This window comes from Centropristis striata, chromosome 2 (assembly GCF_030273125.1).
Source record: "Centropristis striata isolate RG_2023a ecotype Rhode Island chromosome 2, C.striata_1.0, whole genome shotgun sequence".
In the NCBI taxonomy this organism is placed as follows: Eukaryota; Metazoa; Chordata; class Actinopteri; order Perciformes; family Serranidae; genus Centropristis; species Centropristis striata.
Genome location: NC_081518.1, coordinates 3,161,189 through 3,181,473, shown reverse-complemented (window position 1 = coordinate 3,181,473; position 20,285 = coordinate 3,161,189). Strand labels below are relative to the sequence as shown.

Below are 20,285 nucleotides of genomic sequence, written 5' to 3'. Positions count from 1 at the left end.
ACTGCAAAAAAGGTGTGTCTAAAAACCAGATAAAAACACTAAATCTGAGGGAAATGATCTTAATGCATGGACAGATAATTTTAAGATTATTAAATCTAGAAATAAGCATGTTGAACTCTTAAAACAAGATGAATTAAAGCGATGAACTGGCCCGAGCAGAGTGACCTGGCAATTATTTGTTTCTTACCAAGATAAAAAAAAAAAAATTAGATTTATAAGTGTTACATAATTTATCTTGTTTTAAGAGTCAATTTCTTATTTTAAGCGTTCAACATGCTTATTTCTAGATTTAACCCTTTATCGGGCAAAGAACTATATTTGGTAACTTCAGGTAATATTTCAAGAAAAAAATGTGGCAAATTTACTAGATTAAAGTGGCAAATCTAGAAGAAAAAAAGTTGCAGATTTACGAGAAAAAAGTGGGAAAAAAACAACTTTTTCCCCCCAGATTCACCACTTTAAATCTCATAAATCTGCAGATTTCAGAATCGTAGATTTGCCACTTTAATCTCGTAAACTTTTATCCCAAAATATTATTTTCGTATGGTTTTTTTTTACACATTCTTGCAGTATGTAATATCCTCCAATATCCTCTAGGGTTGAAATTTGGAATTTGCAAGTATTTCACTGAGTGCCATATTAAGGGTTAACAACCTTAATTTAAGAAATCTTGTTAAGTGAAATTATCTGTCCATGCAGCAAGATCATTTCCCTCAGATTTAGTGTTTTTATCTTGACACACATTTTTTTTGCAGAGATTGTAAACAAATGTGCCAAACATCGCTCAATTGTAATTCCAGGTGTGTGAAATATTAGTGCAAATAGTTGCACGGCTCAGCAGTTTGTCTCCCGTCTGGAGATGTTGAAATGTCAATTGATGCTGAAAAATTGCACTCAGTGAATTATGTTGCGGTTCTGCCCTGCACTCCCCTACAGAACCCTGTCCAAAACTATTGTCAAAGGAGCAAAGAGAGCCGGAAAGATCACCATGGGCCGCGGCAGCCAGACCACACTGAAGAAGAACGAGCGAGGCAGCAGGATGACCTGGCACGAAGATGACGACATTTCAAGTGAGAAGAATTCAACTTTTGCATGCTTCATGATTGAGAACAACAGACTTAACCCATTTAGGCCTAAAACGGCTGGAAAAAATGCCTGTAAAAAAAAAATGCATTGCGACATGGCACATTTTTGCTGTTTTCAATGGATCAAACTGATGCAGAAGAAAGGGCTTAAATCTCCACTTAGCATGCTAATGGTGAGATAGCACATTACGCAGTATGCTGCACTAAAATTACGTTAACATGAACCCAGTTAGCTGATATACTATATTGCATGTAAGTATCTCATATCAAATGATTATGGGCATTACGCTAAGCAACATGAATGTCATCCCTGAATTACATAGTAATGCAACATAAGAAGTGAATAAAGCTAAATCTCCACTTAGCATGCTAATTGCGCTACAACAACGTCTGCAACTCCATAAAACACTTTCTTTTCATAAGTTACCACACCGTCCAGCACTTACACATTGAACATTGATATTCACTGGAAACTATTAGAATATTATTGGAAAATCGAACCTTGAAGCCACTTTAAAACTCCAAAAGATAGGTAGGTTAAACAGACTTACAGATGAGATGAGTCAGGGTGGAAATCCAGAGTGAATTGTGGAGTTGTAGTTGTTTAAATAAAACAGGGTTTCCCCTTAAATTGGAAGTTGGAAATACTTAATTAGTGGCTTTCCAGGGGTTTGAGGGGATGTCAATCACATTTTTGGCATCAGACTTTAAATATTGTCTTGTTCAATGGGGGATTTTTTATTTTTTCAAATCTTGGACATGTGCCGTAACAGGCTAAGGTTCAGACAGCACTTTGAGTGCTCTGACTGCGGGATGTGAAAACAATAAAACTTTGTCATAGAGCTAAACCAAATACATCACCGGAAAGGTCTTGGCCTGGAGAGTAACATATATCAATTTGACGTATATCAACGTGTTGCAATGCCGCAACACGTCCTACGTAAATAATGATATTGTGAAAAATGAATTCAAAAATCTTCAAAATTGAGGATGCACACCTTCGTGCCATGTGCAAGACGCATACGAAATCTGAGGTCAGTCTGACTAACGGTCAGAGAGATATGAACTAGACACACACACACACACAGACGCTTCTTGCTTTTATAGATAGATAACTCATCTTTTCATGTGTGTTTCAGTATCAGACGATGGCGAGCCGCCCCCAGCAGCACTCTGCGGGCGTCGGAGAAGTCGACCATGGAGCAGCTGGTGGAGCAGTCCTGTTTCCGTGACTACCAGCGTCTGGGCCTGGGCACCATCACCGCCAGCTCGTCTCGCTCCAAGTCAGGAGATCAGTTCAGGATCGCAGCCGTCAACAGACTCTACTCCCTCTGCCGCAGGTACACACCATGGTTATTACAGTTAGACACCAAATATAACCTATGCTCATTCTCCAATAAACACATTATGCATCACATGAGTTGACTGAGCTAAAATTATAGTGAAAATGTCCTTCGTTTTCGACTTTTATCATACATAATCCAGTGTTTCTATTTCTCCTCTGCTGAGTGTGTGTATTCCTGCTTTGTGGGCTTAATAATAATAATAATAATAATACATTTTATTTGTAAAGCACTTTTCTCTTTTAAGAAATCTCAAAGTGCTACAGAAACCAGAAACAAAAAACAAAAGACTAAGAGAAAACTCGGACACATTAAAATCAGCAGTAAATAAAAAAGACACAGGCAATAAAGTACATTATTAAGAGATTAAGGTGTAGAGACAATAATAAAAACATCTAGGGACAACCTAAAAATGCCTCCCTGAACAAAAAAGTAAGCTTCCAGGAGAAGCACAAGTGAAATTACTGTAATGACACCATGTTGGCTGTAAAGAGCAACTTCTCAGCTTTCAGAATTTTCCCAAGATAAATTATCTAACACTTCTAAATCTAAAGTTTTTTTTTTAACTCTTGGTAAGAAACAAATAATCATCAGGTCACTCTGCTCGGGCCAGTTCATCGCTGCTTGCAGCTTTAATTTATCTTGTTTTAAGAGTTAATTTCTTATTTCAAGCGTTCAACATGCTGATTTCTAGATTTAATAATCTTAATTTCAGAAATCTTGTCAAGGTAAATTATCTGTCCATGCAGCAAGATCATTTCCCTCAGATTTAGTGTTTTTATCTGGTTTTTAGACACACTTTTTTTGCAGTGTAATAAAAACTAAACTAAAACCAGCAAACTCACTCTAAAAACGATCCAAAACTATTATAACCTTGGTACACACCTGCAACAGTGTCAGCAGCTCATCGGCCTCCAGAATCCTGCTGATCTGAGCTGATTCCTCTCATGTCAGCTCAGCAGCGAGGATCACATTAGTTTCCAGGATTTGTAGCCACGCCGGAAGCTTTATAAGCCTCAACATCTTAAAGGGCCGGTGGGAGTCCTCCTTTACCTGGCAGACAGATGTTTGACACATCAGTGGAGACAGCTCGATTCAAATTCAGCCTGTAATACAAAAAGACACATGCTGTACACTAATCCAGTCAATATCCCACTCACATCTTGGCTGTAAACTCACTAAGTGACCATTTATTCAGCTGTGTGTGGGAACACATTTTTCTCTTAACGCTGGGGTTTGTTTGCGTCATTGGGCAAAGATCCATGAATTATTTTTTTTTTATTTATTCTCCGGTACACCGCACATTTATCATCATCACCACTATAAATGTGTTTTCAACTGTTGTCCCTCGGCCTGATGATGTTGAACTGGAACAACAGGCTGAGGGACAACTAACTTAAAACAGACCTTCAAGTTCAGTTCACAAAACTAGACTTCTGCATCTGCAATCGGATGTTTTCAGACTTTAGAAAATCTAGCCTATGAAGGAGACTGTGGCCAATCACAAGAGGCCATATTTGACAAGCTCAAATATATTTAGTATCAAATGATAGAACTGGATGGAACCCTCTTATATGTTATTTTTGACACCTTTGTTCACATTTGCAACATTTCAAATTCTTTATTGAGCATGATAGTGTTTTAAAAGTAAAAAAAATTATTCAAAATCACATTTTATGTTGGACTAAAGGACTAAAAAAGACACAAACTTACCAAAAAAAAGACACAAAAATACACAAAATGGCACAAAAAAAGACGTAAAAAGACCAAAAAAGACATAAAATTACCAAAAAAGACCCATGAGAATACAAAATGACCAAAAAAAGACACACAAAGACACAAAATAACTAAAAAAGACACAACAAAAGACATAAAATGAACAAAAAAGACACAAAATGACCAAAAAAAGACACAAAATGACTTACAAAGAAACAAAATGACCAAAATTGTTACGCTAAACACACAAGACCCAAATAAAATAGAGTCCCACTAGAATAAAAACCAGAGTTGATGACAGGATCACACACAATCACAAGATCACATTTATGTTGGTTTTTCTTTGTTTCTTTTTGGTTCTAAATGTTGATCCAGTAAGTCAGAATAAAACATCCATTATTATTATCAGGTCATATAGGTTAAAAAAATATACCAACATGGCATTTAAACATGTTTTAAGTGGTGAATACAGGCAGGATGAAAAGGATTCAAAAATGGACAAAATAGCCCAAAACTCCATAGAGTTAACCAGCTTGTGTTGATATTTGTGTTGTCTCCTGTCAGCTACCCCGGGCTGCTGGTGGTCCCTCAGGCCGTTCAGGACAGCAGTTTGCACAAAGTGGCTCGCTGCTACAGACACAACCGGCTTCCTGTCGTCTGTTGGAAACATCCTCGAACTAAAGCCGTGCTGCTGCGATCAGGAGGCTTCCACGGGAAGAGTGTGGTGGGACTGTTCAAGTCCCAGAACCCCTCGTCTACAGGTCGGCTTCCACTGCTGCTCACTGCTTCTGTTTCATAGACACATTTTATCTTTACATACCTTTAAAATGTGACGTTGTCAAACTATTTTAAAACTTTGCTTCTTTTAATGGCTCGCCTCTAAACATCTTCACCTTGAATTCAAACTGGTTTTAGAGTGATGGATGGATCACACTGAGATTTTAGACAGACTGTCAATTAAGCAGGGAAACTATTTACAGACTAGAACTAGGAGAGAGAGAGAGGAGAAGGAGGAGGAGGAGAAGGTGGAGGATAGGAGGAAGAGAGATGAGGAGGAGAAGAAGGAGGAAGAGGAGAGGGGAGGAGGAGGTGGTGGAGGAAGAGGAGAGGAGGTGAAGGAGAGGAGAAGGAGATGGAGGAGGAGGAGTTGGAGGAGGAGGAAGAGGAAGAGGAGAAGGTGGAGGGAGTTGAGGAGGAGAGGAGAAGGAGAGAGGAGGAGGAGAAGAGGAGGGGAGGAGGAGAGGGGAGGAGAAGGAGGAGATGGGAGGAAGAGGAGAAGAGGGGAGGAGAAGAAGAAGGAGGAGGAAGAGGAGAAAGAGGAAAGGATGAGGTGGAGATGGGAGGAAGAGGAGTAGAAGGAGGGGAGGAGGGGGTGGTGGAGGAAGAGAGAGGAGAAGGAGGTGGAGGAGTTGGAGGAGAAGGAGGAGGAAGAGGAGAAGGTGGAGGGAGTTGAGGAGGAGAGGAGAAGGAGAGGGGAGGAGGAGGAGTTGGAGCAGGAGGAGAGAGGTTTGGAAAAGACTCCCAGAAAACTCTGGTGTCCCACCTGCTCACATCTAAAGACAAGTGGTTTGAAAAACAACAACAAAAAAAAGAGAAGACGCCACAAAATGCTCCTCACAAAGCTGAAAAGGGTTTCTGTTTATATCACATGAAAAGTTGATTATTTTACAGTAAAAATAGATATTAGGAAGAATAAAGGACCATTTAGAAATGAATCCAAACTCAAGACTAGGAAAAGACTGATATGAAACAGAGCAGAGGAACGCCGTGACTCCAGTAAAACTAGATTTACTAAAGACTTCCAGTTTTTAGTCTGGGACTGGGAACATCCAATTATAATAAAAATAATAGTAATAATATAATCCAGTGTTGTGTTCTTCCTCCAGCTCCAGCCTCGTCCTCTGACTCCTCCAGTAGTCTGGAGCAGGAGAAGTACCTGCAGGCCATCCTGGACTCCATCCCCGTTTACTTCAAGATGAACGGGAACAACACGCTGTCCAACCGCTCCCTCATCGGCCTCTCACCAGGTACACCAGGTCCTAGTTTATTTATTATTTGCTGATTCTGAATACCATACCCTGGTTCTATTGTTGTGAAGTATTTGATAATGCAGTTAGCAACAAGCCGGACTTTTAAAAACAGGAAAAGCACAATTTAATTAGAGATTAATCAGTGCCCCACTGTGGCTGATTGACACATAAATGGAATGCAGCCATTATTTTTATCAATTTCTCCTGTATTGGAAAAGTCCGAGTGTTGGGCGTGAGAGAGGACAGACGACTTTGTTGCCCTGAGACGAGACTCTCAGGCTGCACACATTCTAGTAGTGTTTCAATCATCACATCGCCTGACAAACAAGGAATTATTCATTTTAATCATCCGTTTTTATAAGGTAACACTTTATATTAGGGAACACATATTCAACATTAATTAGTTACTTATTAACATGCAAATTAGTAACATAGTGGCTCTTAATGAGTCATTATTAAGTAGTTATTAATGCCTTATTCTGCATGGCCTTATTATACAACCAGTAAGACTTTAACTAAGAGTTTTCCCTCAAAAACATCAGAATTATTGCTTGTTAGTAGTAAATAAGGGAGTTGTTGTATATGAGTTATGATCTTAATATAGACATAAACATACATAGCAGTGTCCGTGCCCTCAAACGTTACTTTATCACCAAAGAATGTTTCTTTCACTTTCTCTGTGTTGACCGCAGATGTCAACTATCTAAAATGATATAATAATATAAAAATGGCAAACATTATAATAATAAAAAATGAGTTATTAGCAGTTGGCCTGTCACCATAACACATTTTTTCTATCACGATAAACGATAGTATTGTTGTATCGATGTTGTTTTAGCTTTAAAACGAAAATTAGAGCAAAATAAGTTCATCCTTTTCCACAACAATTCATTTTTTTAATGTCAAGAATATTAACATTGGAATAGAAATGTGGAAATGAAATATTAAAAAATCCTAGATAAATAAAACAAATAAATAAACTGCAACCAAAACAAATAAAATAGACTATGATATTCCAATTTACTGAGATGCATCTGTATTAATTCAACATAACAGTTGGATTGTTGGGGTCTTCAGCGAGTCAGAGCCTGTGAGTCTGAACTCTGGGATCATTTATCCCTTTTAAACTCAAAGCGACCTCACCTGACGCCTGCTGCTCCTACCTGACCTGAATATTCTGTGCGTTGGCCTCGACTCCGCCGTGGGAAAAATCAGTTTGTTTGCGAGGGACAAGAGGCCACGCAGAGTTCATTCCTTCTGATAAAGAGGAAAACTGCAGAGTTGCATCTTTATTTTTGTTCTCTGCTGCTCTGTTTTTTCTCACTCTCTTCCCTTTTGTGTTTGCTCTGCTCCGCTGCTATTTTTCACCTACTTATCTGTGTGTGTGTGTGTGTGTTTATGAGACAGGGAGACTATGTGGGAGAAATACTGCGTCTGATATTTGCTAACATTTGGAAGGAAATTTGTACAATAAAAGGTTATGTAAGAATCACAGGACAACCTGGGGTCAGTGCCTGGACCATCCATCTCCTCCTCCTGACTGCATCCTCCACACACACACACACACACACACACACACACATCTAATCATTTAACCATCGTGTATCTCATGTTTTAAGTGCTCAGATCAGATTAAAGGCTCTTAATGGGAAAATTGGATTTAGCTCAAATCTGCAGCAGTCACAATGAGTTCAAACTGAGCCAGAAGGCAAAACGAATCACTGTGCTGCAAAAAAATAATAATAATTGAATTGAACAAAGAATTATATGGAAATGAATAAAGGTAATTTGTTTGCATTGTACTGTACAATAACAAATAATAGCCTGGTTCATTACATACTGTCTATGCACTTTATGTGTTCTTTATGCACACTGTTCATTGCACCTTATTTGTTTCATAGCACCAACATTTTTATACTGTATATTCATATTTATTCTGCACTGGAATTCTATTCTACTCCTTAATACATACTCCTTCTTTAGACACTTTATATTTTATTGTATTTTTATTGTATTTTTATATTTTATTGCTTGAAGTATGCCTAGGTTGTTCTTTTTATTTAATTGTCATTGTCTATGTGTGTAATGCTGCTGCTACACTGTAATTTCCCAGCTTGGGATAAATAAAGTATATCTATCTATCTATTATTGTTAACAATTATAATATTACATTTTTGTCAAAGCCTAAAGTGATTCTTACATTCTCGAATTGTAGAAATATGTCGCCTATAGACAGAAAAAAAAGAAAATTTCAGTCAACTAAAATATGCACCATCCCCTCTGCACATCTGGTCCTTCGCCCTATCCTCAAATTTCACTTCAAAATGTTGCTAAATCTGGCAATAGCTATGGATTTCAAATGGAAAATAGACAGATTTCTTTTCTTTCCCCACAAGTGCTTCTGACTTATGATATGCTTGATCTGCCTCAAGAAATTAGCTAAATTCTTTCAATATAAGGCTCAAAGTTGCAGCTCCAGATGGATCTTACTTTTCAATTTTGACCAAAAATGGCCCTCTTAATGGAAGTGGTTGCTGACCCCTGTCTTAAAACAAGATCAATTATCTAACACTTCTAAATCTAAAGGTTTTTTTTTTACAAATAACCATCAGGTCACTCTGCTCGGGCCAGTTCATCGCTACCTGCAGCTTTAATTTATCTTGTTTTAAGAGTTAATTTCTCATTTTAAGCGTTCAACATGCTTATTTCTAGATTTAATAATATTAACCCTCTGGGCCCACTTTAATTTACTACCCTTTCAGGCCCTTTGGGCCGAAAATGTCCACCTCCAAAAAAATGCTATAAAAACTTTACAGATTAATATTTTTTTCTACTTTTTTCTGCATAAACCTCTTAAACAACTTCTGCCCTGCTCAAAAATATTAAACATTCAAATATTTTGAGGATTTTAACCCTTTAAATGCCAGTTTGATTGCATGATGTCACTGATGTTTTATATGAAAAAAACACAAAAATGTAGTTATTTTTCATATAATTTTTTTTTTTTGGCTGGGGCATTGGTTTTTATCACAGCCTTGGATATGTCAAAGATTAAGAACAAAATTGATTTTGATGCATTTTTAGTTTTTGTGTAGTGTCAGATTTAAAATGTCCACTTCCAGAAAAATGCTATAAAAACTTTACAGATTAATATTTTTTTCTACTTTTTTCTGCATAAATCTCTTAAACAACTTCTGCCCTGCTCAAAACTATTAATTTAAGGAATCTTGTCAAGGTAAATTATCTGTCCATGCAGCAAGATCATTTCCCTCAGATTTAGCGTTTTATCTGGTTTTTAAACACCTTTTTTGCAGTGAATCACTGCAACCACTTTTGTTTTAGCTCACAGATGAAAGGAGAGGACATTTGTCATCTTGTTTATGATCTGCTGTTTGAAGAAGTAGCTTCCTGAAGCCGTCACTTAATCCAACACGTCCTGTGTGAATGTTTTGTCTCCAGGCAGCGACAGGAGGACGTCCAGGATGCCCAAGATGGCTCCTGTCCACTTAGACCTCCCTTTCTCCAACAGCTTCACCAGAGGAGGTGAGTGTTTCTCTGTTTCATCACTTCATCCGCATGTTTCCTGCCAGGTGGAACATTAAACAGCAGAGTCTGTCAGACTGTAGTTACTGTATGAGTGTTTTAGCATCGTGTCTCTCAGGGGGAAAAACGTTACAAGACATTTTGCACACACTTTTTTTGGATAATCACAAAACTGTATGGAGCTCCCATTCTCTCTTTTTATCCACTTGGGACAAACATTCCCCGCTTTTCTGTTTTTTTTTCTAGTTATGAAACACATTTTTATCTCACAATTTAGAAATATGAGTAAATGTTTCAACACCATCTGGTAAAAGCTGCTAAATCAAACTCCAGAAGACAAAATTCTGCATCCTGGGAGGAGGATTTCCTTCAATCTGTCTTTAAATGAGAATGTGATTTAAGAAAGATGCATTTATTTATTTATTTTTAAACATATGTTTATTGCACATTTTGTTAATTTACAAACGGTGAACAACATAGAACAAGAAGGCACGTGCAAGGAAAATAATAACGAACAATAATGATAGCAATAATGATGATAAAAAAATTTAATAAATAAATAACTGGGGAAAGAAAGAGAGAGAGAGATAAAAAGTAAGGGGGGGGGGGGGGGGGGGGCATTTATAACCACAAAATAAATAAATGAAAAATAAGTAAATAAATAACAAAAAAAGTGTAAAATAACACATTATATAGATCCATTACACACGGAATGAAACATTTCATGTCTTAATGTTTTTCATTTCTTCTGATTATAATGATTATGGCTTATTTATAATGCTTTTTAATGAAGACCTAAAATTCAGTGTCTCAAAAAATTAATATTACAAAAGACATATTTTAAAAAGTATGTTTAATATGTAAATGTTGGCCTCTGATGTCTGTCCATCTATATGACTCAATACTTGGTTGGGGCTTTTTGACTTGAACTACTGGAAATGGACTTTTCCATCATATTCTGATTTATTGAGATGATCCTGTATATCAGATTATAATATCAGTGTCTGTCAGATGATCTGAGGTTTATTGTAGCTTCATGTGTAACTTTGTTAAGTTAATTATGTGAAATTCAGGGATTTCTTTTTTTTGTTTTTTATATATTTTTTATTTTATTTACACAGACACATACAATACAAGAAAGATAGAAAAAATCAAACAGAAAAAAATAAAATAGAAATAAACTAACAGAACAGAAACAACAGACAGCCAGCCACCACTATCATTAACATAAAAAGAAAATGTGCACAAAAACATGTCAGTCCAACAAAATGCCCCCGAATGTCCGCTCTCATAACATGGATACATAAAGAAAAACAGCACAAAAACTAATAAATAATAAAAAATAAAAATAAAAAATAAAAAAGAGCAGTGCAGTCGGGTCCCAGTATGAGGTCTATCTTTTCTAATTGATACAATAAAAGGGCTCCATATATTTTTAAACCTATTTTAGGATTTAGACGTAGAAAAATCCAGGGATTTCTAACAGAAACAGAAACCATAATTGACCTTTCAATGTTCTGGTGACCTGTAATGTTTCTGCCAAACAAGCATTACTGTAAGTGTAATCTCTGAATAAAACTAGATGTGCTTTTAAAGTGGCGCGTCATCATGATGACTGTCTAAACGGGAATGTGACTCCTCAGTTCTGACCGTTAGTCTCATGGTGCTTGGTGCTGCTGCATGTCTCAGCTCTTAGTCAGATATATGCCGAAGGGGAACGGCTTTCTTAAACTGACTCGGCACTAAAAAGGATGACTCGCCACTTCTGATTATTAAAAACATGAGCTGTAACAGTGTCCAGTAATAATTACGTGATTTAAAGCACAGGATTATCACAGGTCGCCTCTTTGGAAGCAGAAGTCATATTTTGAGCCAGATTTCCAGAGAAAACAGCACAGATGATCTAATTAATCTGAGATTACGCAGGTCAGAAAATATGACATTTTGTATCAATGTTTATTCCAAAATGTTTTATTTTATCCGGTCACAACCGAGAAAAACTGTCTATTACTCAAAGGATTATAATATAATTTTCTAACCATGTTAATAATTCAGACGAAGGCATTAAACAAACTTTATTGTTGATGTTGCAACTTGGCCGATGTTGCAAATTACCGAGGAAAATGAAGTCATAAATGATCGAGAAAGTGCAGTTACTCATTTTACAGTTTGCAGTTACACAACATATAATAATATATAGGAAATAATGGAATAATAGAAAGTAACAGCTAATGTGTTAGTTTATAACGACTGTTACTTCTTTCTTAGAATTGATTTTTAGTAACGCTATCTGTTTTTATTCATTTTAATGAACAGTGTACTCTGGACAGTTAGTTCAGTGTTTGCTGACTGAGTCTGGTGGCTTTGAAAAGACGATAACAGCTTAAATTCCTGTCCACAGAAGTACATTAATTTCATGTAATAAACCTGAACTATCCCTTCAACCCATTTAGGCCTAAAACGCCTAGAAAAAATGCCTGTAAAACCTTTTAAAATCAGCCCCTAAAACCTGAAGTTTTTCTGTAAATTCAACAGAAGTGTCAACTCTTCCTACTAAATAATAGATTTTTCAGCCTCTGTAGCAGATAGAAATGAAATTCAAAAAGTATTTGAGAGCTTATAGCTGTTATATCTGTCTTTTTAGTCATTTTTTGTGTTATTTTAGTCATTTTGGGTCTTTTTTTGGTCATTTTCTGTCTTTTTTTAGTAATTTAGTGTCTTTTTTAGTCATTTTGTGTCTTTTTTGGTCATTTTGTGTCTTTTTTTAGTCATTTTGTGTCTTTTTTTGCTCATTTGGTGTCTTTTTTTGGTGATGATTTCAAAGTTCTGGAAAAGTCCCATGTTGCATTGCGACACTCCCACATGTATTCTGATGCATTTCATTGGCCAAGAGACCGAAAATAGGTGGAAAAAATAGTAAATAGTCAACCCCTGTTAAAACGTCTCCACTAAAGAAGAAAAACAAATGACCTGCAGCCTGTCTGCTGCACCTGTTAGCAGAATGAATCACATGTTTCTGATCATCTTCACACCATCAATCATAACCACGGACCAACACATTCATGCATGCTACAACAATCATTCTCTCCATCATTCAAGAACAACGACACGTTTCACTCTACCAGTTCAGTCTTTGGACCCTCGACTCTTCATCTGCATGTCTCTGTGTCTGAAATGATACGTAGCCTCAGTGTGGTGATGTCATTATGATGTTGACATGATTTATTTTCTCCCTTCCCTTCATCTTCTCCTCTCAAACACCCACTCAGTGCTTGAGTACAGAGATAAACTTTTCACTCACTCAAACCCAAAACCAACCAGTAAGGAGAGAATCCACCATCAAGGTACAGTCCCACTGTCTCTGTCCTGCTGCCGCTGAGTCCTCTTAAAGCCTCTTAAAGCTTCTCTAACGCATCCTAAAGCATCAAGCATCCTGTTTCCCTCTCTAACAACACCAGAGCTCACTAACCAGGTCACGTCCCGCGCTGCAAACCCCCCTTACAGAGACCTTGTGAGACGTAGTACTAATCATGGCTGACTTTGCGGCCGCTCCACTGGGAGCTGTGGTTTTTCACAGACCAGAGTGGTTTGCTCTAATGTGGCCGTTTCCATTGTTAATGTGTTGGCTGGGCAGAGTAACTGTGGTCAGCTAAAAGGCCGGTCCAGACGGAGGAGGAGAGGAAGCTGTTTGTCATGGAGGACCAGTCATGAATCAGACAGAATGAGGCCCGTCTGGTTCTCTAGTTTAATGAAGACGGACTCGAGGATTCTGTTAATGTGACTCGAAGCTAAAAGGATTCAGTTAATGTTAAAAAAAAGCTCCGATATTGTGGGTATTTATTGCATGCTGGTCTTGCAATCAGGGGCCGGATTCACAAAGATTCTTAAGGAGAAAATGCTTCTTAAGTGCCACTTTTTTCTTCACTTTGCTCTTAAGACAACATTGAAGAAGATTTGGTATTCATGAAGAAATTCTGATCTTTTCTTTAGTTGTTTTCTTAACTTTCTTCTTAAGCTTTTTCCTAAGATAGAACTTGAGAACAAATGAGATTCTTGAAAACAAAGTTCTTAGATTTCTTCAAATATTTCTTCTCAACTTTAAGAGAAGCCCTCAGCAGTCTGAAAACAGCTACAGTGGAAAGGAAAGTCTTGATTTGTATTTACTTGAACACATTTGTATGACATTTATTTGATTTCTTTAATATTTAGTTTAGTCCTAGACAATGTGGTAACACATTTTGCTCATTGAAGTTGGTCAGAGTAGTTTTTTTGTGAATTTATCACATAAATATTATTCTGACAATTGACATATAATTGAAATGTGACACTATTCCTAGATTACACTACAATGTACTTTTATTAAATCACAGAGGTAGTTGTTGTATTTGATACTACTTCATTAATGATCTAGTGATTAGTTAAGTTAAAAATCTAAGAACGTCCTAAGTGAGAAAACTAAGAAGTTCCTAAGACAAACGACAATTCTTAAGAAAAAAATTGTTAATAGCATTTAAGAACAGTCGGTAACACTTTACATTAGGGAACACATATTCAACATTAATTAGTTGCTCATTAGCATGCAAATAAGTAACATATTGGCTCTTAAAAAAGTGGGTGACTTTGTAGAGTAATGATTGACATTATAATCTACCAATCAAAGGTCTGGAGAAGGTGAATATTTACCGTTTCCATGGTTATGTTCACCGCTATGTAGAGACTTATAAAGTCCATACAAAGTAAAGCATATTAAGATCATAACTCATATACAACAACTTCCTTACTTACTACTAATAATCAATAATTCTGAGGTTATTGAGGGAAAACTCTTAGTTAATGTCTTACTGGTTGTATAATAAGGCCATGCAGAATAAGGCATTAATAACTACTTAATAATGACTCATTAAGAGCCAATATGTTACTTATTTGCATGCTAATAAGCAACTAATTAATGTTGAATATGTGTTGCCTAACATAAAGTGTTACTGAACATTCTTAGGAACATCTTATTCTTTTTTCTTCAGAATTTTCGTAACTTTTATCTTAGGAACATTTTTGTGAACCCGGCCCCGGATCTGACCAACAGCATCTAAAAACTTTCAGTATTAATGTAACTTTTGACCCCCTTAAAGGAGTTTCAAAGGATGTTTCTGTGTCAGTTAAATGAGTCAGTCCAGACTCTTGTATAACTGCCCTGATTGCAGAAGCCGACATTAGCGGCAGCGCGACATCCGTGCAAATGCAACTCAAACGGGCTGAAAGTGATTACTGTGAAAAATCACGTCCTTCCTGATAGTGATTCATGCTGTTTGGAAGGTTTTGCATGCTAGATCTTCAGAGAAATCTGCTTCTAGACTTGTTGACTTGCAAAGAAATTCCAACAACTTCTGCTTCTAATATCTCAGCACAGGCAACCGGACTGCAGGAATGGAGCCTTTACATAATCCCCGTTGTACTGCTGTGCATGTAAACGTAGTCCGCATGTCATGTGTTCTTCATCATTCAGTCTTAGTTTGTTTGACATCAGTGGCTTTCCAACCGGCCTGGTCCTGCATGCATGTGTGTGTGTGAGTGACTTTTGTTTGTATGTGTGTGTTTGCAGGCATGTGGGCTAGCCTTCGCTCCAGCAGCAGACTCAGCCATCACCCGCTGACCGGAGACGTGGGCTCCAGGCTGGCAGGGAAGGATCTGGCGCCCCCTGCAGGGAGCAGCAGCCTGCAGGCGCAGCTCCTCAAACAGCAAGCTGCACTCTACGTCTTCGGAGAAAAGTCACATTTAAGGGTGAGGATGAAGAGGAAGATGCTCTCTGGAGCTTATGCATTGATGTTAATCTGCACTATTGCAAATAAGCAATAAGACAAGAAGAAAAAAACACTAATGAGGCGGAGGTGAAGAGCGCCATGACACAAAGTCAGATACAACCAGTGGGGCTATAACGCCAGATTAGACACACCTTATAGCAGGGGTCTCAAACTCAAATTACCTGGGGGCCGCTGGAGGCAGTATCAAAATGACCAAAGAAGACACTAAATTACTAAAACTAAGACACAAAATTACAGAAAAAAACTAAATTACTTAAAAAAGAAACAAAATGACCAAAAAAAGACACAGAATTACCAAAAAAGACACACAATTATTTAAAAAAGGCACACAATTATTTAAAAAAAAGACACAAAATGACCAAAAAATACACAGAATTACCAAAAAAGACACACAATTATTTAAAAAAGGCACACAATTATTTAAAAAAAAGACACAAAATTATTTAGAAAAAAACCCTAAATTGCTTAAAAAAAGAAACAAAATGACCAAAAAGACACAAATTATTTAAAAAAGACACAAAATTACCAAAAAAAGGACACAAAATTACCAAAAAGGGTAATTAAAGGGACCTTCCACACACAACACGGTAAAGTGCCATTCATATAAAACTCACATTAAACTTTTATATCAAGGTCGGGGCCACAAAATATCATCACGAGGGCCACAATTGGCCCGCGGGCCGCGAGTTTTAGACCCATGCCTTATAAAGCAAGTGAACATGGGGAAAGGTATTTATCCATAATTTGGTCCCTAAATTGAACAATAATTGACCTCTGCATAGGTTTGCGCTCCAACATGCTCCTATCTCTTGTATTGAAGAGGAAATACTGCACATGTACAACTTTTAACGAGAGATTTTTTCGCCCCGGGGCGGAAACACGTCACCAATCAGACAACGTCCATGAAGGAAAACAACTTTACTCATCATTAATAACTATAAAATATTTATCTTGCACATCTAAAAAATATATACATATATTTCAAAATATATTTATTTTATTATTTAATACTTTTCTAAAAAATGTCTTATTCAAGGTAATATGTGGTGAGTGGTGGGCGGCGCCCTCTATTGGCCGGAGTTGAGTCAATGTGCAAAGATTTATATTTGTGGTCTTTACAATAACTGAACATTTTGAGTTGTGGTGTCACAATAAAAAATCTCAATCGATTTAAAAATTAGCTTTTAATTTCAGTTTTCAATATCTAAAGCGGGTTCAGCAAAATTTGATGATATGGCCTTAATGTGGTAGATTCCAGGACATTATGGCCGAAAATTACACTTAATACCATGTAGGCTTATCTTTTTTTATTTGGTGGGAATTGGCATAAAAATGGGCATGAAATCAGTGATTGTTAATATTTACAAATGTCAAGATCTCAAGACTTGATAGTCTAACAATGGTCTAAAAATTTTAAAAAACCTATCAAAATTTAACCAAATTTTGACCTTAAAATCAAAAATGTAATTGAATTTGGAGGATCATTTGAGTAAATAGTATTAATTGCAGGAATGTGTATTGTTGTGTTGTGTATTACATAGTGTTTGTGTGTTTTTGTGTTAACTGGATGTAGTTTTATTCATAGTGTGATATGTTTTATTACTATTATTATTTGTTTTTAGGACATGCACCAAGAGGGAAAAGCTGTTTATATTTACATGTTGTCTTTGTGTGTGTGTGTGTGTGTGTGTGTGTGTGTGTGTGTGTGTGCGTGTGCGTGCAGGGCCTCAGAGTGGACTCGTCTCTGAACTGTGAGCTGGTTCCTGTGGAGTTTGCAGACACTCGGCAGGTTAAAGCTTCTTTTAAGAAGCTGCTGAGAGCGTGCGCTCCCAGCGCCAACTCCTCCGACTCCGAGGATTCCTTCCTCAAAGCGCTGGAGGACTCTGAGTGGATCCTGCAGGTGAACTAACCCACAAAACACCATTTCAATACAATAAATCCAATGAACTTTATTTGTGTAGCACATTTAAACAACAAAAACGTCTCCAAAGTGCTGTAAAACAAACATTTCCATATAATAATCAGCAATAAATAATCAAATAAGTGCATAAATCTAAAATGATTCAATGAATAAAACAATAAAATCTAACAGATAAACATAGTAAAATAAATAAAAAACGTCTTGAAATAAAAGCGTGAACGATGTGTTCGAAGAGGTTAAAAGATAAACACGGTTTCACTTTCGATAAAAGACGAAGATGATAAAAACACGATTTAAAAACGATGTTAATCTGTTTATCAAATTGAACATTTCACACAGATCCACATGTACAGTAACACAGTGATTATAATATGGAGTGTTATGATATGTGTCTGTCACATGATCTGAGGTTTATTGTAGCTTTATGTGTAACTTTGTTAAGTTAATTATGTAAAATTCAAGGATTTATTTTTTTGTTTTTTGTAAACTTTATTTATGCAAAGTTTGGCACATATATCTACACAGACACATACAATACAAGAATGGCTGTAACCCTCTTATATGTTATATTTACAACCTTTATTCACATTTGCAACATTTTAAATTATTTATTGAGCATGATAGTGTTTTGAAAGTAAAAAAAAAAGATTCAAAATCACATTTTATGTTGGACTGAAGGACAAAAAAAAAGACAGACTGAAAAAGACACAAAATGACCAAAAAAGACACAAAATGACCAAAAAGAGACACAAAATTACTAAAAAAGACACAAAATTACCAAAAAAAGACACAAAATTACCAAAAAAAGACACAAAATGACTAAAAAAAGACACAAAATGACTAAAAAAGATGCAAAATGACTAAAAAAAAGACACAAAATGACTAAAAAATACACAAAATTACTAAAAAGACACAAAATGACAAAAAAACACACAAAATGACAAAAAAAGACACAAAATGACTGAAAAAGACACAAAATGACTAAAAAAAGACACAAAATGACAAAAAAAGACACAAAATGACCAAAGAAGACACAAAATGACTAAAAAAGACACAAAATGACTAAAAAAGACACAAAATGACCAAAAAAATACACAAAATGACTAAAAAAACACACAAAATGACCAAAAAACACACAAAATGACCAAAAAAAAGACACACACTTACCAAAGAAGACACAAAATGACTAAAAAAAGACACAAAATGACCAAAAAAGACGAAAGATAGAAGAAAAAAAACCCAGAAAAAAATAATGTACAGATTCACATGTAGAGTAACACAGAGACTCCATGTGAGGCTCTTAGAGTGATGTGAGAACGACCCGGCAGTCCATCCTGTATATCAGATTCACATAATGAATAAATCCGTCTGCAGCCACTTTCCCAAGAGAAGCAGCTTGTGATGCTGCTGGTTATCTGATTGACCCCCTGCAGCCTCCGTCCCTACATCCAACATATCATAGAGAATATTATCTGTGGGAACCTCTTCATAGGCAGCAGCAGCACGTTACCACTAGACCAAACATGGTAACGGATGCACAGCCAGGATTAATTGTGTGTGTGTGTGTGTGTGTGTGTGTATATGTGTGTGTATATGCGTTCACATGCACATATGTTGATCTCCCACAGCTTCACAAGATCCTGCAGCTGGCTCTGATTCTGGTGGAGCTTCTGGACAGCGGATCATCTGTTCTGCTCAGCCTGGAGGACGGCTGGGACATTACTGCTCAAGTGAGAAAAATGCACAAATATATTTGAAGTACTAATACCACACTGTGAAATGACTCCACTACAGTAAAAGTCCTGCATTCAAAACTTACTGAAGTAAAACTACAAAAGTATCAGCATCAAAATGTACGGAAAATATCAAAAGTTAAAGTACTCGTTATGCAGAATGGACCCACTCAGATTGTTTTATATATTCTAAATATATTATTATATATAATTTTGTAAAGATAGGACTCATTTAATGACTTAACCCTCCTGTTATGTTCGTTTCTCAGGAACAGCAATAATGTTTGTGGGTCAATTTAACATGTTTAATTATCCAAAAGTGTCAGAAACTTAAAAAATCACAATAAAAACAATAGATATTGTTTATATTTCATTAATAACTCATCATGGTTCATGGAATCATGGTTCAATTAGGACAATTAACTTGTTTTTTATATAAAAAAGTACATGCTGAAACTTTTTTCTATTTACATTGGAAAGACCTGCATATTAAAAACAATGGTTTTACATTTTTTTTTTACATTTTTAAATGTTTTCTTTCTATGAAAAAAATACTCAGCCTGGAGGACGGCTGGGACATTACTGCACACGTGAGAAAAATGCACAAATATCTATTTAATAAATAAGTAAGACAATATTTGAAGGACATGGAGAGGTGTTGCAGAGGTTTAAGGTTTTTATTTAGCCATTTGTGAACAGACCACAGTCCAAACACAACTGATTTTTTGTGCACGTGGTCAACAAAGAAACTTAAATAAGGAGAATAAATATAAAATATAAAAAATATACAAGGGTATCAGCTCAAAATAAGGGTTAAACCCTGAATTGGAAAACAAAAATTCACAACAAAACTAAAACTAATGAAAAATGAAAAACTATTATAACATTGTTTCCTACAAATGTTCATATTGTGTATAAAACCTGATTTGTGACAGTAACTGCCAGTGGAAACAGATCTCCTGGTTCTTTGCCTCCACTGAACCTTAGAGCCCATAAACAAAGGAATAAGGAGCAGGGGGTTGTTTTGTTAAGTGTATGTAACCACAACTTCCCTGGTAAAAGTCCAGATGGGGGTCCTTGTTACATTTCTCTGCC

The 20,285-nt window shown here is 36.4% G+C and overlaps 1 protein-coding gene across 1 annotated transcript in view; it reads left to right on the top strand.

Moving 5' to 3' along the window:
• Positions 1–20,285, top strand: part of sbf2 (SET binding factor 2) — a 177,441-nt gene that overhangs the window by 138,564 nt on the left and 18,592 nt on the right. The window contains 10 exon segments of the mRNA XM_059359455.1: positions 937–1,070; positions 2,225–2,239; positions 2,242–2,425; positions 4,709–4,905; positions 6,031–6,171; positions 9,634–9,717; positions 12,987–13,061; positions 15,317–15,495; positions 17,260–17,436; positions 19,086–19,187. Of these exon segments, the coding sequence (XP_059215438.1) occupies positions 937–1,070; positions 2,225–2,239; positions 2,242–2,425; positions 4,709–4,905; positions 6,031–6,171; positions 9,634–9,717; positions 12,987–13,061; positions 15,317–15,495; positions 17,260–17,436; positions 19,086–19,187 (1,288 nt within the window).